Source organism: Symphalangus syndactylus, chromosome 12 (assembly GCF_028878055.3).
Source record: "Symphalangus syndactylus isolate Jambi chromosome 12, NHGRI_mSymSyn1-v2.1_pri, whole genome shotgun sequence".
Taxonomy (NCBI): Eukaryota; Metazoa; Chordata; class Mammalia; order Primates; family Hylobatidae; genus Symphalangus; species Symphalangus syndactylus.
This window is the reverse complement of record NC_072441.2, coordinates 89,344,930-89,370,064: the sequence shown is the minus strand read 5'-3', so window position 1 is coordinate 89,370,064 and position 25,135 is coordinate 89,344,930. Positions and strand designations below refer to the sequence as shown.

Here is a 25,135-nt window from a genome sequence, read left to right as displayed (position 1 = left end):
ACTTTGCCTTTGTGCTGCCCCGCATTCTTATGCCTATAGGTGATAGAACAGCCAGACCAAGCCAAGTTCCAGCAATTTTTATTTTCATGAGTGGGAGTTGGGGATCAGCTGTTAGGTTCTGTGCCCAGGACACTGACTGCTGCCTGGCGCCCACTCTCTATACAGTCATTAACAGCAACCCCCTCATAGGAGGCTCCAGCCAGAGTCAGGGGCAACCTGTGTGCACTCAGGAATTGCCTAGCTGACTCTGGAAGGAAAGGATGAAAGGAATGTTTTAGCTGGGGCTCTGATGCCCTTGGCCCTCAGCCCAGCTGTTTTCCCAACTTACCTAGTTTTTGCCAGTGACCTAGTGTATACTGGGGGATGCAGTTCTGAGAAGAGAGGATGCAGGGAAAAGTTTATTATTGATGTCCTAGGCCTTGGCTGACATACAGTGACAAATGTTCCAGTCCCTGTCTTCAAGGCCTTCAGTGGAGAGCTGAGGGAAGTTTATCCCAACTTACCTTGTGTAGATGGACCAAGCAGTGGCTCGGCATCTCCTTCAGTCCTAATTGTGTAGCAGCTGCTTCCTGGGCCCTCTGTTGAAACAGCTCCTGAGATAAGACACAGCCGCTCGCCTCCAGCGTCTGTAACCAGGAACCTCCCAGCATCACCTAGGGAGGGAATATAGCACTGATCAGTCTGGCCTTGCCTACATTGGAGCACAGAGGAGCCCTCTGGAAATGCCACTAGGCAAAGTTTCCTCCTCCTCACAGTCACTCTGAGGCCAGGGGGGCTCCCATCCTGCTCAGGGAAAGCAACTGAGTCATACACGATTCCCAGGACGCCTGGATCTTCTGAAGATGGCACCAAATGTCCAAATCCCTGGAGAGAAGGACATTCATGCGTCAGAAGGAAAGGGCTCTAGCTGAGCCTGTCTCTCCTTCCCGTTTTTTTTTTTTTTTTTTGGGCGGGGACAGTCTCACTCCGTCACCCAGGCTGGAATGTAATGGCGAGATCTCAGCTCACTGTGACCTCCACCTCCTGGGTTCAAGTGATTCTCCTGCCTTAGCCTCCCGAGTAGCTGGGATTACAGGTGCAAGCCACCACACCTGGCTAATTTTTGTATTTTTCGTAGAGATGGGGTTTCACCATGTTGGCAGGCTGGTCTCGAACTCCTGACCTTGTTATCTGCCCACCTCGGCCTCCCAAAATGCTGGGATTACAAGTGTGAGCCACCATACCCAGCCTCTCTGTCCCTTTATCATACCTGGACAGGCAGATGGGCTCCTCGGTACTGCAGATTCACCACAGCTACAGACACCGCAGTGATGGCACTCAGGGCACGAGCCAGAGGGGCAGCCTCAGCAGGGAGCAGCTCACTGAGCACTAGAGATCAGGCAGAGGCCTGACTCAGAAGGCATTCCCATTACAGTTGTCAGTCCCCTTTGGGATTAGACTCCCATAGAGATGACCAGTTCAGGGGCATGGTGTGGTCCTGCTGACCCAGGAAGGTACAGCTTTTGCCTCTCACTGGTAGGGGTTGGGGAAGGGGAAGGTGGCTATCCCATTACCTGAAGCTGGAATGGCACTAATAACGTGGTCAGCCTCCAGACTGCTGTCCCTTAGAGATACCTGAGAGCATGAAAACATTTGAGAGACCCAGAAAATGAGAATTTGATGAGTGAAAAAAGACTTCTGGTGCCTCACTCTCAGTTTCCCAGGCACCCATGTGGCCAGGGAGACTGTGTACTGACCCATGATAAGAGATTGGGTGACTGTGTAGACTTCACAAAAAATCATTCCTCTGTGTACTCCAGGAAGTGGACCAGATAGGCCAGTGTGGCTGTTCTGAAATGTTCAGTGAAGCTGGGTTCTTTCCCCTGTCTCTAAGCCACTTATAAGTACTTCTATCCACAGACTTGCATAGGCTCTTTGAGGAAGGTTCACAAATAGGGCCTAGGATTCTGGGGTGGCCCATGTCTAAGTAGCTTCTAAGGCACAAAAACAATGAGGAACTCCAGTCCTATCGGCCCTGGCCTAGTTAAACCACTTGGATAAAGATGGAAACACTGACAGGTTCATTACACTCCAGGGGTTCCCCTACCTTCCAGCGCCCTTCTGCCTGGAGGCTGAGCCCACAGACCGGCTGGCCTCTGAGAACACTGACCCCCCTACTAGTCAGGTGGGTTTCAAGGGCCTGAGGCAACATCTCTAGACCTCCACGAAGTGACCACTGGCTCCAGCGCTCAGCCAAGGCCTGGCGAATGAGTGCTGAGTCTGGCTGTGGGGTCCGCCCTGCAGAGGAAGCAAAGAAGAATCATTGAGGCTGGATGCAGTGGCTCACACCTGTAATCCCAGCACTTTAGGAGGCCGAGGCGGATGGATCACTTGAGGTCAGGAGTTTGAGACCAGCCTGGCCAACATAGTGAAACTCCATCTCTACAAAAAAAATACAAAGATTAGCTGGGAGTGGTGGCACATGTTTGTAATCCCAGCTACTTAAGAGGCTGAGGCAGGAGAACGGCTTGAGTCTGCGAGGCGGAGGTTGCAGCAAGCCGATCTGAGATTGCACCACTGCACTCCAGCCTAGGCGGCAGAGCAAGACTCCGTCTCGAAAACATCATTGAATAGCACCCCTTGTCCCCACTCCCTCACTTTGGCAGTCCTTAATATCTTCACCCTTTGAATCAATCCCCCCTCACCTGCCCCCAGCAGCAGGCCCAGTAATATGGAACGATGGGTTTGCTCAGCTTGGAAGAGACTGGGAAAGCAGGACCTGATGCTGAGCTCACGGCTGTTGCCTGCAAACACTCCACGGCAGAGACTGTCCATGGCTAGAGACGCCACCTTAAGGGTGAGACTAGGACTAAGGAGCCAAAGAATAATCTACACTGACTGATTTCCACAGCCCCTATTTGGTAGGGAATGAGGGTGGGATACGGTTTGGGTTGGGGGACATTCCCACTATGACAGAAGGATGGAAGTGAAGGCCTTCACTCCCAATAATGAGTTTTGGGAATTATGAGGGGGTGGGGTATGAAGAGAAGAAGGCATCCCCAAATGATACAGAAGAGCCCCTAGGTGGTAGATTTGAACAGGGAGCTCTGCAGCTGGTTTAGGACGGAAGAGGTTTGGGGCCTCTGGGCAAGTGTCACCTCAGGTCCAAGGCGGCGCTGGGCAAAACTGTGCACAGTCTCATCAGGCTCTTTGCCCCGGGGCTTGGTCAGCTCCCTCAGCCCAGCCCAAAACAGAGGTTTGGAGAAGGGGGGTGAAGGGCGGAGTAGCCCCCTGCATGGAGAAAGGCATAGTGAGGGGGAAGCTCCTGACATACCTCCCCAGCTCCAGGCGCTGGGGTCATTTCCACTCATTTGGCTTCCTTTTGCTGGGAAGGCTAACAGGGAGATGAAGAAATTGAAGGCAGGTCGGGCGCGGTGGCTCACGCCTGTAATCCCAGCACTTTGGGAGGCCGAGGCGGGTGGATCACAAGGTCAGGAGTTCAAGACCAGCCTGGCCAATATGAATCCCCATCTCTACTAAAAATAAAAATTAGCCAGACGTGGTGGTGGGCACCTGTAGTCCCACCTACTCGGGAGGCTGAGGCAGGAGAATCGCTTGAACCCGAAAGGCGGAAGTTGCAGTGAGCCAAGATCGCGCCATTGCACTCCATCCTGGGCGAGAGCGATACTCCGTCTCAAAAAAAAAAAAAAAAAAAAAAAGAAATGGAAGACATATGAGGATGAGGGCACAGTAAAAGGAGCGGAGGTGCTGGTGTTACCTGAGGCCAGTGGGTAGGGCATGCAGGGCACCGCCCACGTAGAGGAACCTGTTCTGGGCAGCTGGGTGGTCTCCCCGGACAGGCAGCACTTCTGAATCCAAGCCAAGCTCAGAAACCTGCTCTCCACATGCCCTCAGAAGAGGAGAAACTAAGGGAAGGTCTGACCCACCAAACATACTTCCTCCCCTAAACTGTATTCCCCAATGGAAGCCCCCTCCACAACCTCTCCTAGACATCCCACAAGCCTCTCACCAGGAGCAAGGTCCGGGCCCCTAGGGCTCCCGCTGGCCTAATTCCCCGAGGTCCAAGCTCAAAGACAGCACCATTCGGGCCTCGAACAGAACGAATCCAGCCTCCCAGACGCTCACTGCTCTCCACCAGGACTACCTGGCGACAAGAGGGAGAGACACTGCAGCACCGCCTGTAGCCGCCGGCGAGAGGTCAGGAGGGGAGGGGAAGAGGCATATTCAGAGGGCCAGGATCCACCTAGCTTTTGATGGAAATGGGAAGAGCATTAAATGAAGCTCCCTCTGGCACAAGTGGAGCACTCACCTTAGGGGGGCAGGGGGCCCGGCTCAGGTGGTAACTGGCCGCCAAGCCGCTGATGCCTCCGCCCAGCACGACCACGGTCCGGCCCATGGGGAAACCTGGGGGAAAGGGGGCGATATGGACAGGCAGACCGGGGACACTCTGCGCTCCAGAAGCCCCGCCGGTTTTGCGTTGTATCCCCGGCCACTCATTGCTTTAGGGGAAACTAATTGTGCACGGATAGGCTGGTGGAACAGTGAGGTCCCCGTCCAGGGGCCAGGACTCACCCACAAGAGGTAGGGATGAGAGAAAATGAGGGAGAAGGAGGTCGAGGTCCTAAGACCGTACCCCGCCGGCGCTCTGCTAGGTGCAGATAAGGGCCACACCCTCGCTATCGGCCCTCGCAGGGCTCGGGCGGCGGGCAGTACGCCTGAGTTCTGAGGCGCTCTGCTTGCCACACCTCTGTAGGCCAATAAGTGCTTCAAATCCGCTACTCCCACCCCTAGCCTTTTAGGTCTCTCCTACTCTCCGTCCACTCTATTCTCGCGGCACGCGCCTGACCCTTTCTCTCCTACATCTGGATTGGCGGGCCCTGGAAGGCCCCGGATCACGTTCACCAATGAAAACATTGAACTGGCAGAGGCGGAGCGACGGCAGCTGTAAGAGCTGGAGGTTAACCGTGTCAGCGCCGAGCTGGGAGTGAGCGGCCGTACCCGGCACTGCCCTCCTCAGGACCGAGGCGGCGAGCGCTTAATGCTGGTTAGCGTTCCCCAGCACAAGCTTCCCAGGTCCAGCTAGGGTGACAACCCTAGAGGGAAGGCCCCAGGAGCTTTGGTCGTAGGGAGAATAGATAGGGACACTGGAGGCCAGTCCACGGGGAGGCGGTTCCATAAACAGCTCCTTGATGTTAGCAACAGACCGGGCCTACGGGAGCTAGGGCCGCCCGGCAACGTACCCAGTGTTTGTCAACAGCGGCACCTTTCCATCGCCGACCGAACCAGTCGCCTCAGAGCCTGCACGCAGCCTCACTCAAGTATGCCTTTTCTCTTTTCCTCCCAGTACTTAACCTTCACTGCTGGGGGACACAGGTCCGGGTCCAGCACCATCCCCGAAACCTTCCCCCTCGGCTCTGAGAGCGTCCCCACCTGTTAGAGAGGGAACTTGGGTCCCATTAAGACTCCAATTTGGCCCAGTTCTCTATCACCCCCTAAGCAAAAATACAAATAAACACGTCATTTTTTCTTAATAAATTTATTCACAAAAAGTGATATTGCAGAGGGTCTGGGGGCTGTACATGGGCAGGGGCTTGGTGAGCTCTGTACATGGGGCTGGGAGACAAGGGAGCCTCCAGGGGGAAGGGTATTTTTTAATAAAAAAAATAATGGAGCTACAACCACCCCCTCCCCCCTCCCCGATTAAAAAGACACAAAAATAGACGTCTCTGAGGTAAACGGGGAGCCTGGGGCTTAAGGGTGTTTAAAGGGCTTCACAGGTGCCAGGGCTTAGAGGTGTCACAGGCACCGGGGTGGCTCCTGCATCAGTTGGTAGAACAGCACGTAGCCCTCGCTGGATGCCACCTGGTTTTCACTGACAGGGGAGACACTAGGAAAAAGGGAGATTGGGAAAGGGTTGTGGTCATTCCTGTTTACTCCCTTCTCCCTACAAGACTGAACCTCAGAGCATCCAGGAAATGATCAGGCAAGACCTCCACCGCTCCTTTCACCTGGCACTCTGCTCTCCTGGAGCTTCATAGAAGGGGTGGGTGTCAGGGCTGAGTGGGAATGGGGCAGGATGTAAATAGGAGGCTGTTCTCACCGAGAGTCATTGTAGACATGCCAACCAGTCTGGCACCGGCACAGGGCTGTGTAGTGGCCATAGTGGACGCTGCCTGAGTGGTTGCAAAGGGCATACAGCTGGTATACAGGACTTCCTGCGGGGTTGGAGATGATCGAGTTCTATAATCAGAGCTGTGCCCCCACTCCTTTGGCTACTTAGGACTTTCCCCACCAGACTCACCGGCTTTGTCACTGGCAAAGTCCCCTAGGCTCAGTCGCTGCAGTGGAAAGTCTACACCTACTGAACTTTTTTTGATGGAGCCTCGGGAGGCAGAAAATCGATTCAGATCTAAGCCCTGGTTAAGGAGCATTTGGGAGGCAGTGGGCCTCTGAGGGGGACTTCTTCTATCCTGAAAGCTGTCCTCTCCCCACTCCCAACACACTGGGAGCAGCTTGTGGAAAAGTGGGTGGCAGGCTTTTCCTAAGGAAAATTCAATTCTCTGGAAACATGGAGGGTGAGGAAAGAGAATGTATGGGAGGTATCCTAAGAGAAGAAAGAATCTGAAGATTAGGATATGGAGCACGAGGATTCGAGGGAATCTTTGTACTGTCAACTTTTTGGTACTTCGAGTTTTCTGCCGACATCGGTCACACACCTGAATAAATGGCAAACAGTGTTACGTTAATATGCTCCTAACCTCAATTGGCTTTTCTGACACCCTGATCCACATACAAATTTAGTATGCTCTTCATTACGGCTGGATCCTCTCGGCTTCTCGCCTTTGCTCTAGGAGTACTAGAACATATCTGAGACTCCAACACAAACCCAGATCCATAAATATTATTCCCCATATTAAGGCATCATGCAATCCCTTTTATCCACATGGAGTCCCCCCAGGTCTCCCACCCTTACTGTATCCCTTGTGAACCTCCACATACTGGGGCATTCTCCGACTCTAGCTCTTCTTCCTTAGTGAAAAGGTTGAAACAATCCCGCAGAGACACCTTGCCCCCAGCAAATCCTTTCTGGGGGAAAAGGGGAAGAAAGGTCAACATGTTCTGAATTTCCTTTTCCAACTCTTCTCAATCAATCCAGGCTTCAATTCTGCTCCAGAAACCCACAGGGTTCCCGCCCATACTCTGGGGGTGGGTAGGCTTGGGTCACAGAGCCCCTGTGCTGTCCACCCCGGAATCCTCTGGAATCCCACCTTGGGGATGGGCAGGGACAGGTCACAAAAAACCTCGAAGGTCGTGGAGCGATACCCACAGGCCTGGCACTTGAGACAACTTTTCAACTGGCCCACAAACAGGTCTAGACAGAAGCACAGGGACAGGAGAAAAGGCCATTGTTGGATGTTATGAGATGATTTCTTGGATTTTCATCTCCTCCTGCCCCTTTGCCTGACCCTTCCTTTCCCACTACCAACACTCCTAATCAACTCTTCACACAACTTCACATTTGCATCATCCAGTCTTGTTCCCATACCCCTTGATAGTATCGATTTTTCCTCCCAAGCCTGTACCCCCCTCACACACTAATGTTCCCTCATTGCTTTGCCCCATTCCATACCCACAATCTTGCTGTCCTCTCGCTCCAGGTAACGTTTCCACATTAGGTTGGCTCGGTCATCATCACTACCACAGATCAAAGGAAGTAGGGAGCACCCATGAGACAGCAGGAACACTGGGCACCTCCAGCACCCGCTGAAACAACCCACAGAGCCCTACTCCCCACCCACACCCCTGCTCCTTCCCCAAATTTCAAGGAAAAGTCAAAGGAATAATGCCTCAATGAACTTTCTAGGGAAATCCGAGGTGAGAGGAAAAGAATGTACACAAGGGAAGAATATGCTGTCTTCCTCTACCTGTAAATGAATTATCCCCTTCTTCAATTTGGTGACATCCCTAGCATGATCTTCTGCCTCCATCTGCTCCCTTAGACTCCCCCTCTTCCTTCCTTCTACTCCCACGTTGCTTCTCACACTATTTTCTATACTAAAGGGTTTCCCTGGACCCTTCATCTTCAATCGTAATAGTTCAGTTCTATGAAGTGTGAATGATGCTGATAAACTGCTGGGGAGAGGAGGTGTGGGAACGACCCTTACCTTAACTCAGGTTCTTCTAGCAGAGCCCCTCCTCGGCGGGGTGGAGAGGGAACTGGACCATTGGCAAGTATTGGTGGAGCCCGGCGGCCTCGGCGGTTGATTTCAAGGTGTAGCCGCTCCATGAGGAGCTTCAGGAACTCTTGGGCATCCTGCTGGCTACAGCCAGACAGAGTATGGGCAACTGACTCCTCTCCTAGTCCACAGACACTATTCCCTGCCCAGATATCGGTCCCCACTTCCCGGATGAAGAACATCTCAAGGCTCAGAACAATGCTGCCAGGGCCCTTGCTTGGCCCTACCCCCAGACACGGCCAGAGAGAAATCCCATAGCCTCCAGCTCTCCCACCTGTATCCAGAGAAGGAGGGAACATATTTCTGGAAGACAGCTCGGAATCGAGTAGGATTCACAGCTTCGCAGGAGTCAGGGTGCCAGAGGGCACCAATCACATCTGCAAAGGCTGTTGGGATGGGAGTGGGGAAGGGAAACAAAGGTTAATGTCTGGAAGAGGCAAGCAAGAAGTGGCTCAGAGGGTAGAAAATAACCTTTAGGAAAGTAGGCACTGGGAAAAGTAGATACAACTGCCAGATTTAAGGGTTGGGGGCCACCAGCACTGGCAGATGGACCTGTAAGTGGTTGGGGGAAAAGGGACTTGAACAGGGAGGGCAGGAGTTGGTGCCCCACCTTCAGTGAGCTCTTGGGCTCGGCCTCCTCCAGGCACCTCTTGCCGGAAGTCCCTTCTCAGACAGAAGTCCCGAAGAGGTCGAGTGCTGCTCAGACACTGCAGCACAGCATTCAGGAAGCACTAGGGAGCAGTAGGGACACTGCTGTTATCTCTCCAGACCACTGCCCGGGAAGCCTTAGAAAAGCTTCAGAGCTCTCCTTCCACATGCCTTCCCCAAGCTCATGGGTTTTCCCCACCCCCAGCACCATTTCACATTCCTTTTAGAGAGGAAAGATAGGAGAATGGCTCTCACCGTGTTTCCCAGGTTTCGAAGGCCAACATGACCAGAGCCCAGAAGCAGTGTGTGATGAGCCTGGAAGGTCAGAGTACAATCGGCAAGTTCCTATATATCCTACCTGGCACTTTAACCTTTCAACAGCATGCTGCCCACTGCCTCCCCCATCCCATGCATGTTTCATCCCCAAACTCTACCCTATTCCCCTCACTAGGTATTCTAGTCTCCCTACCTCACTGGTCATGAGCAGTAAGCCCATCACAGCTGAATGTACCACGGACTCAGCCATGGCTGTCCCACCTGTTGCCCACTTACTCCTCTGCTCAGCTAGCCGACGTTGCAGCTCCTGGGGCAACTCCCCCAGCACCGGCATGGTTGCCCAGCTGCTCACCACTCCCACCTTTCTGCCCCCAAATCCCCCTCCTGCCCCCGTGGCCCCTTCTTGCCCTTCTCCTCCTGGCTCCAATTGCAATCAGCCTAGCTTACTTAGCTCAGAAAATGTGCAACCACGTTTGCTAAGATGTTCTGTGCACGCCTCTCTTTAGCTCCAGAGATTAATTAGGCCTAGGCAGAGTCCCAGTAGAGAAGGTGCAAGCAAGGGAAAGGAAGGGCCTGGGGACCCAAAGAAGAATTCTAAATAGTTGGGCTAATTCCCTGGGGACCGAAATGGCACACCATGCTGGAGAGTCACCAACAACCCAAAAAAAGGGTCTAGGAGGCTCAAGGGTATTTAAGCAAGGGAGAGGCGTGTCCAAACTGCTGTAATGTAGGGCTGAGAAAGGAACTTCAGGGAAATGGGGGACAGAAAAGGCAGAGGATGGCAGGAAAGCATATAGGAACATGGGCATGAAGGCCATGTGTGTGGCAAGTCCTCACCATCTTGTCATCAGAGTAGAAAGGCTCAGAGGACCGGGCGGATATCATGTGGAAGGAGCCATGGGAAGCAGGGGGCTCTGTCCGTATGCTGAACAGGGTAGGGGGTCCAGGAAAGCCCCCTAGGCGGCGGAGAGAAGTGCTACGTCTCAAAGTGGGTGGCTCGGGCCGGAGGGCCAAGCGGCTCAGTGCAGCCCCAAGCTCTCCGGTGCCACGGTGCCCTCCCAAGGCAATCCCCATTGGACGCAAGTCCCCACTGCTCACAGACTTGGAACGGGCTAAGTTGGTCCGAGATGGGAGAGGCAAAGCCACAGTTGGGGGTGGTGAGCCAGGCAGGGGAACCCCATGATCTGCTCGAAGGGGGCCTCTGGGACGAGGGCCTGAGGTCCGTCCCCGTCCCAGCTCCAGTTTCTTGAGCCGTTCATCAGGGGGACCTGGCCGGGGAGGCAGAGGTCGTAACATGGGGTTTGGCCCAGAGGCTGGGTTTCTGCGCTCCTTGCTGCGGGCCCTGGGGGCAAATGGTAGCTTGGATCCCACTCGGGGCTGGATATTAACAGGTGGCTCTCGGGTCCGGCCCAGGCGGTGCTCAGAGGCCTGGGGCATTGTGGACACCACAGGCTGGACCTGGGAGGAGAAGAGAGTGTCAGCATTTGAATATGGGGGGAAATGGAAACCCAGGCTGCTGTACTGAACCCTGCCACACTAATTTTCCCTTATTGCTTTGCCCCATTCCATACCCACAATCTTGCTGTCCTCTCATTTCCACATTAGGTGGTTGTCTCAGTCATCACCACTACCACATCAACGAAAGTGGGGAGCAGTATATACACTGAGGGCAGGAACCGGATCTATCGAATCAGCCATCGTATTCCCAGTACCTGGCATCGTGTTTGGTACAAATACTTAGTATCTATTGGGTAAACAAATGAATAAAAGATAGCAGCCCATGGCTTTGACCCTTTCTATACTCCCGTCCCCTCCCCGCAGAATACAGCTTTACTGAAAAGCCAGTGATAACTCCTATCTCGGCTCTAACGTAACATGGGACCCCATATCCGGCTAGTAAAGTAGGATGTGCCTCGGGTCACTTAAGACCAGCCAAATGGTAGCGTAGATGCACGAAAAACAGCCCAAAAGCCCTCCATCCTCAAATCCCTGCCTCTCTGGGCTGCAAATGAAGCAGACTATATGGGTGACTTACGATCCATTCCCTCCCCCACCTCCGACCTCCGACATGGTGTCGAGGTTCAGGAAGCAGTGGTCGGGGATGGAGGACGAACAACTCCTTGACCCTTAATCTCTGCACTTTTCCCACCACAGCAGGGCTTTAGCCGGGTCCGCCCCCCTCGAGGGCATAAAGGCCGAGACCGCTGATTGGCTACGGAATCCGGCGGCGTATTCCCCGCGGTCCAGGGATGCTGTCCCTCCAGCCCAGTTCTCCCAGGCCCCGCCGGGCCCCACGCGCCTTTGTGGAGAGTGTCCTCTCGGGTCTGGAGCAGTCTTCCCTCTGCGTCCCCCCACACCCCGCCATGCCATAACGCCCCGGCCCGTACCTGTCCCCCGGTGAGGCGGCGGGAGAGGCCAGCCGGGGCCAGGCCCCAGTTCAGGGCCACCCCCTACTACCCCCGTGCAGCCCCCCCGTGGGCCCGGCTGCAGCTTTAGCCGCAGCCGTTACCCAGATCGCTCCCGCCGCAGGGGCCGCCGCCATCTTTGTTGGTCCCGCCCGGCCACCGGCCACCGGCTTCACCGTCTCTCAAAGCGCCTGCGCATCCACACCCGAACTCCTCCCACCCGGTCCCTTGGCGCTTGCGTGAGCCCGCCCCCACGGCTCCGCAATCGACACCACGGAAACGCAACCAAGTTTAGGGTCGCTAGTTCTCAACGCTGCCCAGAGTGGTCTTTAATCCATGACTCCAAAGCAAGTCCCTGAGGTATAGGGTGCCGTCGCCCCATCCTATAGCCCATAGGGATGGAGATCTGACAGTCGTAGTATGGCCGCGAGGCTTACAGCACAGATCCTTCCCAAACAGCAGGGGTGCAAGTGTGGCAAGCTGCAGGCCTGGGTCCAGCCCGCAGACCAATGGAGAAGCATCTAGCACTTCACAGAGGGATGGGAAGATCCCTGGAGGGCGGGAAGTGCTGGTCCGGCAAAACCACTTCTTGCAGGCTAACACGGTAGGGCGAAGCAGGGCTCACCACTAAAGGACAAAGGCAGATCTGAGCAGCAGGGGGAACAGTCAACATTTCATTCCCACTCCTGACCAGAGCATCCCCTATTTCCGACTCCCTCCCAACCCAACCCGGCGTAGCTGTTCATGTGCCTCAGGTTTTAGCCCACTTGCCCTCTGTTAACAGTTCCCAATGAGAACCACAGGCTACCAGAGGAAGCAGCTTTTATTGATAGGTTATCTCCAGAAACCAGAAAGACTGTATGTACTCACTTTCAGTTACCCCCTATGCCTCCAGGATCGCATGTTGCTCCACCTGGGGGCGGATATAAATTACCGCTAGATTGTCCAAAGCCCAGTCCTTCCCTTCCCTGTGCAGCCTTAGAAACTAAGTAGCAATACTGTTTGGTGTTTGTTTGTTTCTCCCCCAGCAATGCCTGCTGCAGCTACTTAGTAACAACTAGAGGTGGAGGGTGTCCGGGGAAGCAGTTAGATGAGTTAAGTGTGATGCACAGGAAAATAGTATCCTAGCTTATCAAAGGTCCCTCTGCCCTGCCTCAGTGGTTTGATTCTTCATTGGTTGCATTTCTCTTTGTGTTGGATGACGCCCTTCTGAATCAGATCAGGGATTTCCACGGCCAGCCATGGACCCAGCTGCAATACAAGGAAAATCCTGTGAGATTACTACCAGTCAATGCTTCTTGTTCCATTAGAAGCTCCCTCCTTGCAGACAGATTCTGGGGCAACATGCTTAAGGGACATCACTGTTATTCCTTTTATTCTTAGCTGATTTTCTTGTACTGCTCAGCGCCTAAGCCCCTCTTCCTCCTTTTATGCCAAATACACAAAACTTACCCCCAGAGCCATGAGATGAGCTAGTCCAAATTTGGGCACATTCCTGGCCCACAAAGGTTTGAAATGATCCGTCAGGCATATTTTGCCACCCCTGTGAGAGGGACATGAAGAAGGTGTTGACATGCAAAGTTTACCATAAAGCACAGCAGCCTCTTGGGGGCATAGGAAGACTACTAGTGATCAGAATTGAGAACAAGGTCAGCTAAGTACTTTGCTTAGGCTCGGCAGAGGAGGGCCTGGCACCCCACTAGGCCAGCAGACCCTGGGAAAATCTCTGCCTCCAAAGTTCATCCTTTTTTTTTTTTTCTTACAACTTTTTTTTTTTTTTTGAGACGGAGTGTCGCTCTGTCGCCCAGGCTGGAGTGCAGTGGCGCAATCTCGGCTCACTGCAAGCTCCGCCTCCCGCCTCCCGGGTTCACGCCATTCTCCTGCCTCAGCCTCTCCTCTCTTGCCTCAGCGCCCGGCTTCCTTACAACTTTTTAAGTTCAGAGGTAGGCCGGGTGCGGTGGCTCACGCTTGTAATCCCAGCACTTTGGGAGGCCGAGGCGGGCGGCTCACGAGGTCAGGAGATCGAGACCACGGTGAAACCCCGTCTCTACTAAAAATACAAAAAAATTAGCCGGGCGTGGTGGCGGGCGCCTGTAGTCCCAGCTACTCGGAGGGGCTGAGGCAGGAGAATGGCGTGAACCCGGGAGGCGGAGCTTGCAGTGAGCCGAGATCGCGCCACTGCACTCCAGCCTGGGCGACAGAGCGAGACTACGTCTCGAAAAAAAAAAAAAAAGTTCAGAGGTACACATGCAGGATGTACAGGTTTGTTACATAGGTAAACGTGCCATGGTGATTTACGCATAGATCATCCCATCACCCAGACATGAAGCCAAGCATCCATTAGCTATTCTTCCTGATGCTCTCCCTCCCGCCACGAAGTTCTTCCTTAAGGCCTTCTTTGACTCTTTTCCATCTCCTATTCAGTCCTACCTGTACATCTTTGCTGTCTTTCCATCCAGCTCAGGAACTGCAATTTCTGGGGCAGTAGTAGGATATGTGATAGGAATCTGGAGAAATTATAAAACCTTAATAAAACAGAATCAGGATAGAAAGGAACTAATATAATCAGACATACATATTTCTTGGTTAAACTGAAATGTTAAGTAAAACTCCCCAAGCAGCACATCCATACCAGGATTCTGGACGTGGAGATGAGTAAATATAACTTATGCTTGCCTCAAACCTCAGCTTTTCTCTCCCATTTTTAAAGTTTTCTTTGGTCCCTTCAAGAAAGGATAGCTTGTTACCAATCATCTAATCCCTCCCCTTCTACTAACCTTCATATTTCCCACTCTATCACACTCACGTCAAACTCGATGTCAAACTCATATTTCAGGAGGTCATGGATATACCAGCATTTTCCAAACCACCTGTAACAAAGACCAAACCTCAGTCCAATTTGCCTATTCTTCCAATACTCAAATGACATCTTGGCTTAGGCCACCAGCCTGGGAGACTCATAGGATGGGAACTGGGGAACTCTGGAGCTGTGGGAGTAGAGACAGCTAACATGAGACAGGGCAGCTTTAGTAGTGGGCGCTAGGATACCAAATTGCCTAACTCATATAAGACTCCCACCCCACACCTCCCAGGAGGGTCTACCTACCGAGTCCCTTCCTTGTTGGACTCCAGTCGGAACCAATCGTTGTCAGCATTCTTGTTGTTCTCCACATACTGAAAGCAGAGAATGAGGTCTTTGAGAGTAGTTGGGGCCAAGGGCAGTCCCCCTCTCCTCAAAAGAAAAGTATGTTTTGTTTTTTTTTGAGATGGAGTCTCACTCCCGTCGCACAGGCTGGAGTGCAGTGGCGTGATCTGGGTTCACTGCAACTTCCACCTCCCAGGTTCAAGTGATTCTCCTTCCTCAGTCTCCTGAGTAGCTGGGATTACAGGCGTGCACCACTATGCCCGGATAATTTTTGTATTTTTGGTAGAGACGGGGTTTCGCCATGTTGGCCAGGCTGGTCTCGAACTCCTGACCCCAGGTGATCAACCTGCCTTGGCCTCCCAAAGTGCTAGGATTACAGGAGTGAGCCACTGCACCCAGCCGGTTACTTTGAGACAGAGTCTCGCTCTGTCACCGAGACTGGAGTGCAGTGGCATGATCTCGGCTCACTGCAAGCTCCATCGCCTGGGTTCATGCCATTCTCCTGCCTCAGCCTCCCAAGTAGCTGGAACTACAGGTGCCCGCCACCACGCCTGGCTAATTTTTTGAATCTTTTTTTTAGTAGAGATGGGGTTTCACCATGTTAGCCAGGATGGTCTCGATCTCCTGACCTCGTGATCCGCCCACCTTGGCCTCCCAAAGTGCTGGGATTACAGGCGTGAACCACTGCGCCCAGCCTACTTTTTCTTAATATGTTTACCTAATTTTTCTAACATTAGCAAAGCTGAAGACAAGGCTATACTGGTAAGTGGGGGTCTGCCCAGAACAGAGAATAGAATGTTTGGGCTCCACTCAATTTAGCAAGCACAAAAGATCTGAAGATATCATCTGGATTCTCCTCTCACTTCTCTGATAGTGTCTGCCCTCAGCCCACAACTCATTTAATGGTAGACTCCTTTCCTTCTAGGTAAGGAACTGGGTAACTCCCTTCCTTCTAGCCTCATATAGTCCTGGTTTCAACTAGCACCCACAGGCTAATGACTCCCAGATTTTTATCTTTGGTCCAGACCTTTCCTCAGAACTTCAGCCTTTAGTATCCAACTGTATGTTGACATTTTGACCTTCATTTCACAGGTACTTCAAACTCAGCATTTCCATCTGGAATTTATAATATTCCTTTGGATACACTTCCTGAATTATCCTCCTGAATTATCAATTTCAGGTGGCAGTATGAGCATTCACCCAAGGCAAAAACCTGGGAATCATCCTTGACCCTCCCTATCCCTTACTACACTAATCCATGATGTCATGCTAATTTTACCTTGAAGGGGTGGCCTGCCCCTCCACACCTGTGGGTGCTTCTCGTTAGGTGGGACGAAAGACTTGAGAAAAGGAATAAGACACAGAGACAAAGTGTAGAGAAGGAAAAGCGGGGCCCAGGGGACCGGTGCTGTGCTTACAGAGGACCCACACCGGCACCGGGCCTCTGAGTTCCCTTAGTATTTATTCATAATTATCTTTACCATCACCGGTGCTGTGCTTTGAGATGTGTATGCGAACATCTCCATAAACCTTTTAGCAGTATTGCTCCAGCAAGCCCCACCTTATTCCTAAAGGCGGTTTTCACAATTATCTTTACCATCACCAGTGCTGTGCTTTGAGATGTTCCATCGCCCAGGGACGGGCAGAAGACAAATGTTTTTCTTTTCTCTAGATTTAAGAGAATGGTGATGACCTTTAACCATAAGCAGCCTTTAGGCACTTGTTTAACAAAGCACATTCTGCACCACCCAAAATCCTTTTAACCTTAAGTCACCAGAGCACGTCTCTTGCAAGGACAAGGTTGGGGGAAGGGTCACAGATTAACAGCATCTCAAATACAGAACTAAATGGAGTCTCTTATGTCTACTTCCTTCTATATAGACACAGTAACAGGCTGATCTCTCTTTCTTTTCCCCACATTACCTTCTGAATATTCTTCAAATCTATCTCTCCTCTCTATCCTCACAACTGCCTAGTTTAGACTGCCTTTTGTTTCGCTGAGATTAATGACAGCCTCCTAACTTGTCTCTTACCTTCAGTCTTGTCCCTGTCAATTGTATTTTCCCCTTATTGCCAATGTGACTGATCTAAACCCGAATCTGGCCATGTTATTCCTCAGCTTAAAAACATTTAACGGGCCGGGCGCGGTGGCTCACGCTTGTAATCCCAGCACTTTGGGAGGCCGAGGCGGGCGGATCACGAGGTCAGGAAATCAAGACCACAGTGAAACCCCGTCTCTACTAAAAAAAAGACAAAAAATTAGCCGGGCGTGGTGGCGGGCGCCTGTAGTCCCAGCTACTCGGAGAGGCTGAGGCAGGAGAATGGCGTGAACCCGGGAGGCGGAGCTTGCAGTGAGCCGAGATTGCGCCACTGCACTCCAGCCTGGGCGACAGAGTGAGACTCCGTCTCAAAAAAAAAAAAAAAAAAAAAAAAAAAAAAAAAAAAACATTTAACGGCATCCCAAAGCCTCCAAGAGAAAATTCAAGTGCTCAAATATGTCTCCTAGCTTTGTCTACCCTTCCCTGCCTCACATTTGATGCTCTAACAACACTGAGCTACTTTGTTTCTTCAAACACATCATGCCAGTGCCTGTGCCGTTTCTAGATTCTATGCCTTTGCTCTTGCTGTCCCTTTTGGCTTGAATGTCCTTCTACTCTTATGTTTTATCAGGCTAACTTATGTTTGTTTACTCATAGTTTCAGCTCAAGCATTACCTCCTCCAGGAAACCTTCCATGACCAAATACAAACTGGATGTCTTTCCTTAACGCTCTCAAAACATCCTAGCCATTTCTCGCTTTATATCTATCCATATCTGTCTCAGTCTCTCTCCACTTAAACACTGTATTATAATAATCTGGTTTTGTCTACCTCAGTAAGTTCCTCCTTATTCGGCTTGGTATCTCCTCCCTAGGTTCTATATGCACAGTAATTTTTTTTTTTTTTTTTTTTTTTAGTGAATGAATACATGAGGTAGGAGAACTAGAACTGCTGGTCTTTGAAGCAGGCAGAAACTACAAGGAAGACAAACTTTTTTCACCTTCCTAGATAGATAGCTGAGAAGACAGCCTGTTTCTAACTATGAGCTAAACTCCCCAACTCTCTGTAGTTAACACCTACTTGAATTTTCAGCCCTAATGTGGTTTGAAAGAGTGAAGAGTGAGGACAGGCGCGGTGGCTCATGCCTGTAATCTCAGCACTTTGGGAGGCTGAGGCGGGTGGATCAGGATCACGAGTTCAGGAAATCGAGACCATCCTGGCCAGCACCGTGAAACCCTCTCTCTACTGAAAATACAAAAATTAGCTGGGTGTGGTGGCGCGCGCCTGTAGTCCCAGCTACTCAGGAGGCTGAGGCAGGAGACTCGCTTGAACCCGGGAGCTGGAGGTTGCAGTGAGCCAAGATGGCGCCACTGCACTCCAGCCTAGCAACAGGGCGAGGCTCCGTCAAACAAACAAACAAACAAAAAACAATGAAGAGTGAAGGAGGGGACAGAGAGATGCGGACTAGAAGTTGGCGCCCTGAGGATTTTTGTTCACATCCAGGTGAACAAACACCTGGAGCCGGGGAGACACGTCACCTTCCGGGGAAGCGTATCCCTAAAATAACTGCTGCTTTTAGCCGCAAGGTCTGGCCCCACTGTGCACCTCACCTGAGTCTTTTTTGCCCTCTCCCCACCATCCCTCCTCAGTCCCCGAGCCCCGCAATCGTCCCATTTCTAGGAATTTGGGCGTTAAACTTAAAAACCGGAAGCGGCTTCCACACGGAGCCTATTATTGAGGACACCTGATTTCTCCCAACCCTTATGCTACGCGTTAGACTGTAGAAACACAACTAACCCGGATAAGGGACTGATATTCCTCCTTCAGTCGCTGCACCCACAACTCACGATCTCGGGGTCCGGCGTTAGTCTTCAGCACCGGGATCTCAGACACAACACGTCGCGTGGCCTCATCCGCCATCTTGGACCAGGGCGCAAGAGAAACGCGGAAGCAGTGTTGCCTGTAGCTTACCTCAAGGCGCCGTCATCTTTACTATGGGAAGATGAGACGTCGGGTTGCTGTAAGACTTCTCTTTTGAATAAGATCTTTGTTTTCTTGTCACCTAGTTACCCGCTTGTGAGTGCATCGAGAAGAACAGAATGTAAACAGATTACTCTATCCTATATATGACACCTATCATTAAAATCACCGCAGAAGGCACAAAGGGTGACTTCCGTTCATGCTCAGAGAAGTAATCGCAGAAAACCCGGACACGTTTCTAAACTTGGAAAGCTCTTAGAACTTCAGGCTGCTGAAGGCACTTTTACTTATTTATTTTTATTATACTTTAAGTTCTAGAGTACATGCGCACAACGTGCAGGTTTGATACATAGGTATACTTGTGCCATGTTGGTTTGCTGCACCCATCAACTCGTCATTTACATTAGGTATTTCTCCTAATGCTATCCCTCCCCCAGCCCCGAGCCCCCAACACCAAGGCGCTTTTCAAGGCACTGCCTTCCTAAAATGAGCGATTCGTGTTTCGTCTTCGAAGAACTTTTCCTTTGCTTATATATAGTCCTGCCTCTAGATGCAGTTATCCTGTAGAAGGATGTTTAACTCCTGATAAGGATTAGAAACCATGCAGAATCAAAAGACAAATCCCTGCAAGATTTGCGCCTTAGTCTAGCCATTCACTGAGTCCTAGACTTTCGTGGTTTTTTTTTTTTTTGAGACAGTGTCTCACTCTGTTGCCCAGGCTGGAGTACAGTGGTACGATCATAGCTTACTGCAATCTCCATCTCCCGGGCTCAAGCGATCCTCCTGCCCCAGCCTCCCAAAGTGCTGGGATTACTTGTGGGGAAACAATAAATAAATTCCAGTTGGTCTTAAAATCTAAACACATTAATTTTTGATTTTTTTTTTTTTGAGACAGAGTTTCACTCTTGTTGCCCAGGTTGGAGTGCAATGGCATGATCTCGGCTCACCGCAACCTCTGCCTCCCGGGTTCAATTGATTCTCCTGCCTCAGCGTCCCGGGTAGCTGGGATTACAGGCATGTGCTACCACGCCTGGCTGATTTTGTATGTTTAGCAGAGACCGGGTTTCACCATGTTGGCCAGGGTTGGTCTTGAACTCCTGACCTCAGGTGATCCACCTGCCTCAGCCTCCCAAGGTGCTGGGATTACAGGCGTGAGCCACCGCGCCGGCAATTTTGGCTTTAATTTAAATATCCTGTGGCTGGCATGGTGGCTCAAGCCTGTAATCCCAGCACCTTGGGAGGCCAGGGCAGGTGGATCACTTGTCAGGAGCTCCAGACCAGCCTGACTGGTGAAACCCGTCTCTACTAACAATGCAAAATTAGCTAGGCATGGTGGTGCAGGCTTGTAGTCCCAGCTACTTGGGAGGCTGAGGCAGGAGAATCACTTGAACCCGGGAGGCGGAGGTTACAGTGAGCCGAGATCCTGCCATTGCACTCCAGCCTGGGCAACAAGAACAAGACTCCGTCTCAAAAAATAAATAAATAAAACTTAAACACGTTAATTATGGATTTAAATATCTTGTTTGGCCGGGTGCGGTGACTCACGCAGGTAATCCCAGCACTTTAGGAGGCCGGGGTGGGCAGATGGCTTGAGCCCAGGAGTTCGAAAATAGCCTAGGCAACGTGGTAAAACCCCAGCTGTACAAAAAATACAAAAATTAGCCGGAGTGGTGGCGCGCACCTGTAGTCCCAACTATTTTGGGGGCTGAAGCAGGAGGATCTCTTGAACCCCGGAGGTCGAGATTGCAAATGAGCCAAGATTATACCACTTCACTCCAGCCTGGGGGTCAAAGTAAGACCAAACTTTTTAAAAATATATTTATTTTATTTATGTTTATTTCACTGTTTATTCAGTGAATCATTCCAGCCTGCGGCAGTAAGTTGTTTGTTTGTTTTGGTTTGTTTTGTTTTGTTTTTGAGACAGTCTCACTCTGTCACCCAGGCTAGAGTGCAGTGACATGATTTCGGCTCACTGCAACCTCCACCTCCTGGGTTCAAGCGATTCTCCTACCTCAGCCATCCGGGTAGCTGGGATTACAGGTGCGCAGCACTACGCGCGGCTAATTTTGTACTTTTAGTAGAGATGGAGTTTCACCATGTTGGTCAGACTGGCTTCGAGCTCCTGACCTCAGGTGATCCACCTCGCTCGTCTCCCAAAGTGCTAAGATTACAGGCGTGAGCCACCGCACTCAGCCTCCAGTACAATATTGAGTTAGAGTGTTGGCCGGGCGCGGTGGCTCACGCCTGTAATACCAGCACTTTGGGAGGCCGAGGCGGGCAGATCACAAGGTCAGGAGATCGACACCATCCTGGCTAACATGGTGAAACCCCATCTCTACTAAAAATACAAAAAAATTAGTCGGGCGTGGTGGCGGGCGCCTGTAGTCCCAGCTACTCGGGAGGCTGAGGCAGGAGAATGGCGTGAACCCAGGAGGCGGGGCTTGCAGTGAGCCGAGATCACGCCACTGCACTCCAGCCTGGGCAACAGAGCGAGACTCCGTCTCAAAATAAAAAAAAAGAGAGTGTTACCAGCAGACATCCTTGTCTCGTTCTGCCTTTAGGGGGAAAATCAATGTCTCTCTCCTTTTTTTTTTTTTTTTTGCTTCAGAGTCTTGCTCTGTCGCCCAGGCTGGGGTGCAGTGGCGCGATCTCGGCTCACTGCAAGCTCCGCCCCTCCAGGTTTTAAGCAATTCTCTGCCTCAACCTCCAGGGTAGCTGGGATTACAGGCGCCCGCCACCACGCCCAGCTAATTTTTTGTATTTTTAGTAGAGACGGGCTTTCACCATATTGGCCAGGCTGGTCTTGAACTCCTGACCTCGTGATCCACACGCCTCAGCCTCCCAAAGTGCTGGGATTACAGGCGTGAGCCACTGCGCCCGGCTGTCTTTCTCCATTAAATATGAGGTTAAGCTGCAGATTTTTCACAGATGCCCTTGTCAGGTTGAGGAAGTTCCCTCCTGGCGTTGACGGTTTTTCTCAAAAGGGAGTTGTTTTTTGATTTTTGTTTTGAGACGGAGTCTCCCTCTGTCACCCAGGCTGGAGGGCAGTGGTGTGATCTCGGCTTACTGCAATCTCTGCCTCCCCTCCTGGGTTCAAGTAATTCTGCTGCCTCAGCCACCCAGTAACTGGGACCACAGACGCAGGCCACCATGCTCAGCTAATTTTTGCATTTTTTTGTAGAGACGGGGTTTCACCGTGTCTGCCAGGCTGGTCTTGAGCTCCTGACCTCAGGTGATCTGCCTGCCTCGGCCTCCCAAAGTGCTAGGATTACAGACATGAGCCACAGGGCCCGGCTTTATAAAGGAGTTTTTCAAATGCTTTTTCCATGTTGGTTGAGATGATGGTGTGTTTTTTGTTTTTTATCAGCATGCTATATATCTCTTTCATAAAAAAAAAAAATTGGATATTGGATAAGGCTAAGGCAAAGCTTTGTACTTCTTAACTAGAGATCTCTCTTCTAGGGGAAATAAGATTTATTCCATTTTGGGTGTGGGCACTGTGGTTTGATATAGAGAGCAGAGATTTGGAATGAGGCTTTGCAATTTAATTGTTGTAAAACTTTAGCCGGCGGGGCGCCGTGGCTTACGCCTGTAATCCCAGCACTTTGGGAGGCCGAGGAGGGCGGATCACAAGGTCAGGAGATAGAGACCATCCTGGCTAACACTGTGAAACTCCATCTCTACTAAAAATACAAAAAATTAGCCGGGTGTGGTGGCCGGCTGCTGTAGTCCCAGCTACGGGGAGGCTGAGCCAGGAGAATGGCATGAACTTGGGAGGCGGAGCTTGCCGTGAGCCGAGATCAAGCCACTGCAGTCCAGCCTGGGCCACAGAGCGAGACTCCATCTAAAAAAAAAAGAGTTACTTTAACTCCGTTAACTGTATTTTCTCAACTATAAAATGAGGATAATAAGGCTTATAAGGCTGGGCATGGTGGCTCACACCTATAATCCCAGCACTTTGGGAGACTAAGGGAGGAGGATTTCTTGAGCACAGAAGTTTGAGACCAGCTTGGGCAAAACAGAGAGACCCCGTCTCCACAAAAAGTTTAAAAATTAGCTGGATGTGGTGGTGTGCAGCTGTGTCCCCATCTACTTGGGAAGTTGAGATGGGAGGATGACTTGAGCCTGGGAGGTCAAGGCTGCAATGAGCCGTGATTGAACCACTGCATTCCGGCCTGGGTGACAAAGTGAGACTCTGTCTCAATTAAAAAAAAAAAAAGCTTATATAGTTGTAACTATATACGCAATGGCCATTCGTTTACATAATAGGCTGTCAGGATGAAATTCAGATAAATAAATGGCCTATTCAAACTTTTATATGGTAGTGAAGCCAGGTTTACAAACAAAATCTTACCTGGAGTCCCAAATTATAAAAATAATCAATATAGCGCTGCTCTTGTTCAAGTGCAGGCAGAAGACCCCTATCCCTGAGAATACTTCTATGGTAACTACTCATCACACTTTATTAATTGTATAATTGTCTTGGTAGCCTGGAAGCTCAATCAGTGTAGGGATTGTGTATCTATCTTTTTCAATGCTGTGCTTCTAAAACCTAATATAGCGTCTGCCACAGATTAAGTATTCAATCAATATTTTTAACATCAGTGAATATCTTGATACATAAAGTAAGCACCAGAAAAGCTGTCTTTATAAAGCTGCATGTTGTTTTTGTTTCATAGTTTTGGAAAACCACCTTATTTTAATTTTTATTTTTTTTCCTTGAGACAGAGTTTCACTCTTGATGCCCAGCCTGGAGTGCAATGGCTCAATCTCGGCTCACTGCAACCTCCACCACCTGCGTTCAAGCAATTCTCCTGCCTCAGCCTCCCCAGTAGCTGGGATTACAGGCGCCCACCACCACACCCAGTTAATTTTTTTTTTTTTTTTTTTGAGACAGAGTCTCCCTCTGTCGCCCAGGCTGGAGTTCAGTGGCGCGATCTCGGCTCACTGCGGGCTCCGCCCCCCGGGGTTCACGCCATTCTCCTGCCTCAGCCTCCCACGTAGCTGGGACTACAGGCACCCGCCACCTCGCCCGGCTAATTTTTTTTTTGTATTTTTAGTAGAGACGGGTTTTACCATATTGGCCAGGCTGCTCTCGAATTCCTGACCTCAGGTGATCCGCCTGACTCGGCCTCCCAAAGTGCTGGGATTACAGGCTTGAGCCACCGCACCGGGCCGGAAAACCACCTTATTAAACCATTTAGTAAAGCACAGCACATAATAAGTATGATAATACAAAGCGCTGTCTCTGTTATAAACATAGGCCTGCCTCTATTATAGGCATAGTTGCATCTCAGTAGGACATGCCTCTTTTAGAGAAATGTTTATGGATTTAACTTACTATTAAGTAATGCTCACATGAGACAAGAAACTAAAATTGAGAAGACTGGGGCTGGGCGCGGTGGCTCACGCCTGTAATCCCAGCATTTGGGAGGCTGAGGCTGGCAGATCACTAGGTCAGGTGATCGAGACAATCCTGGCTAACACGGTGAAACCTCGTCTCTACTAAAAATACAAAAAAATTAGCCGGACGTGGTGGCGGGCGCCTGTAGTCCCAGCTACTTGGGAGGCTGAGGCAGGAGAATGGCTCAGCAGTGATAACCAGAAATAAAGGAGCTGATGTTTGTAAAATGTTTAGGACAGTGCCAAACACATAATAAGCACCGTATAAATGTTAGCTTAATATTATAATTCTTTTTACCAAGTGATTCTAAGTGTGAACCCAGTTTCTCATAGCATAAGAGACCAAGCTATAATTTACCATAATTCTTTGTTGAAGTCTCCAGGGAGGCGGAGCTTGCAGTGAGCCCAGATCGCGCCACTGCACTCCAAGCTGGGCGACAGAGCGAGACTCCGTCTCTTAAAAAAAAAAAAAAAATGTGTAGTCCCAGCTACTCGGGAGGCTGAGGCAGGAGAATGGTGTGAACCCTGGGGGGCGGAGCCTGCAGTGAGCCGAGATCGCGCCACTGCACTCCAGCCTGGGCGACAGAGCGAGACTCCATCTCAAAAAAAAAAAAAAGGAAGAGTATGTAGGCCTGAGCCTCACTGTTTTTCAGAGGAAGAACTCATTCATGAGCAAATGTTTATGGAGTTCCTAATACGTTCCAGGGATTGGAAATACAGTAGTGCATAGGCAGGTGGACTCCCTGTCCTCATGGAAATTATCCTGAAATAGTTATAAAAAGGAATTCAGCTAGGTGTGGTGGCTCACGCCTGTGATCCTAGCACTTTGGGAGGCCGAGGCGGGTGGACTGCCTGAGCTCAGGAGTTTGAGATCAGCCTGGGCAACATGGTGAAACCCCGTCTCTACTAAAATACAAAAAATTAGCAGGGCGTGGTGGTGTGTGCCTATAGTCCCGGCTACTCTGGAGGCTGAGGCAGGTGAATTGCTTGAACCCAGGAGGCA

The 25,135-nt window shown here is 50.9% G+C and overlaps 3 protein-coding genes across 8 annotated transcripts in view; all 3 read right to left on the bottom strand.

The window, feature by feature from the left end:
- Positions 1-62: 62 nt before the first annotated feature.
- Positions 63-4,869, bottom strand: PPOX (protoporphyrinogen oxidase). 2 transcript variants are annotated; one of them, XM_063627049.1, is made up of 13 exons: positions 4,573-4,869; positions 4,310-4,404; positions 4,010-4,144; positions 3,758-3,873; positions 3,138-3,270; positions 2,685-2,829; positions 2,087-2,277; positions 1,554-1,614; positions 1,250-1,368; positions 754-864; positions 504-653; positions 329-371; positions 63-247 (listed from the first exon to the last, which is right to left on the bottom strand). In XM_063627049.1, exons 2-13 carry the CDS (start codon positions 4,394-4,396, stop codon positions 105-107), a joined length of 1,434 nt encoding a protein of 477 aa, XP_063483119.1. In that variant the 5' UTR covers positions 4,397-4,404; positions 4,573-4,869; the 3' UTR covers positions 63-104. The 2 variants fall into 2 exon arrangements, with proteins under 2 accessions (XP_063483119.1, XP_063483120.1); XM_063627050.1 differs by lacking the exon at positions 754-864 and having other exon boundaries at positions 4,573-4,843.
- A 632-nt stretch (positions 4,870-5,501) lies between these two features.
- USP21 (ubiquitin specific peptidase 21) lies at positions 5,502-11,750 on the bottom strand. 4 transcript variants are annotated; one of them, XM_063627044.1, is made up of 14 exons: positions 11,549-11,749; positions 10,733-10,905; positions 9,999-10,619; positions 9,141-9,200; positions 8,848-8,968; positions 8,512-8,623; positions 8,166-8,321; positions 7,631-7,695; positions 7,269-7,372; positions 7,000-7,086; positions 6,638-6,716; positions 6,302-6,409; positions 6,101-6,215; positions 5,503-5,887 (listed from the first exon to the last, which is right to left on the bottom strand). In XM_063627044.1, the coding sequence occupies exons 3-14, from the start codon at positions 10,596-10,598 to the stop codon at positions 5,797-5,799; spliced, it is 1,698 nt and encodes a 565-aa protein (XP_063483114.1). In that variant the 5' UTR covers positions 10,599-10,619; positions 10,733-10,905; positions 11,549-11,749; the 3' UTR covers positions 5,503-5,796. The 4 variants fall into 4 exon arrangements, with proteins under 4 accessions (XP_063483111.1, XP_063483112.1, XP_063483113.1 ...); XM_063627041.1 differs by having other exon boundaries at positions 5,502-5,887; positions 6,302-6,716; positions 11,549-11,750; XM_063627042.1 differs by having other exon boundaries at positions 5,502-5,887; positions 6,302-6,716; positions 10,733-10,873; positions 11,549-11,750.
- A 621-nt stretch (positions 11,751-12,371) lies between these two features.
- The window catches only part of UFC1 (ubiquitin-fold modifier conjugating enzyme 1), a 32,918-nt gene continuing 20,154 nt past the window's right edge, over positions 12,372-25,135 (bottom strand). For both annotated transcript variants that reach the window (XM_063627138.1, XM_063627137.1), the window contains 6 exons: positions 18,547-18,741; positions 14,673-14,740; positions 14,373-14,436; positions 13,997-14,073; positions 13,019-13,109; positions 12,372-12,817 (listed from right to left, as the gene is read on the bottom strand). In XM_063627138.1, the coding sequence (XP_063483208.1) occupies positions 12,737-12,817; positions 13,019-13,109; positions 13,997-14,073; positions 14,373-14,436; positions 14,673-14,740; positions 18,547-18,669 (504 nt within the window). In that variant the 5' untranslated portion in view covers positions 18,670-18,741 and the 3' untranslated portion in view covers positions 12,372-12,736. The remainder of the gene's footprint in view (positions 12,818-13,018; positions 13,110-13,996; positions 14,074-14,372; positions 14,437-14,672; positions 14,741-18,546; positions 18,742-25,135) is intronic.

Bases quoted from the DNA above. Each gene is read 5' to 3' on its own strand.
- PPOX (XM_063627049.1), bottom strand. From the start codon at position 4,396: ATGGGCCGGACCGTGGTCGTGCTGGGCGGAGGCATCAGCGGCTTGGCG. The intron at 2,278-2,684 runs GTGAGGGGGGAT...CTTCCTCTGCAG, and splicing joins GGGCCTGCTGCTGGGGGCAG to GGCGGACCCCACAGCCAGAC. The intron at 865-1,249 runs GTATGATAAAGG...CCTTCTCTCCAG, and splicing joins GAGCCCATCTGCCTGTCCAG to GGATTTGGACATTTGGTGCC.
- USP21 (XM_063627041.1), bottom strand. From the start codon at position 10,598: ATGCCCCAGGCCTCTGAGCACCGCCTGGGCCGGACCCGAGAGCCACCT. The intron at 9,201-9,998 runs GTGAGGACTTGC...CTGACCTTCCAG, and splicing joins TCTACTCTGATGACAAGATG to GCTCATCACACACTGCTTCT. The intron at 6,717-6,999 runs GTATGTGGAGGT...CCATTTATTCAG, and splicing joins TAGAGTCGGAGAATGCCCCA to GTGTGTGACCGATGTCGGCA.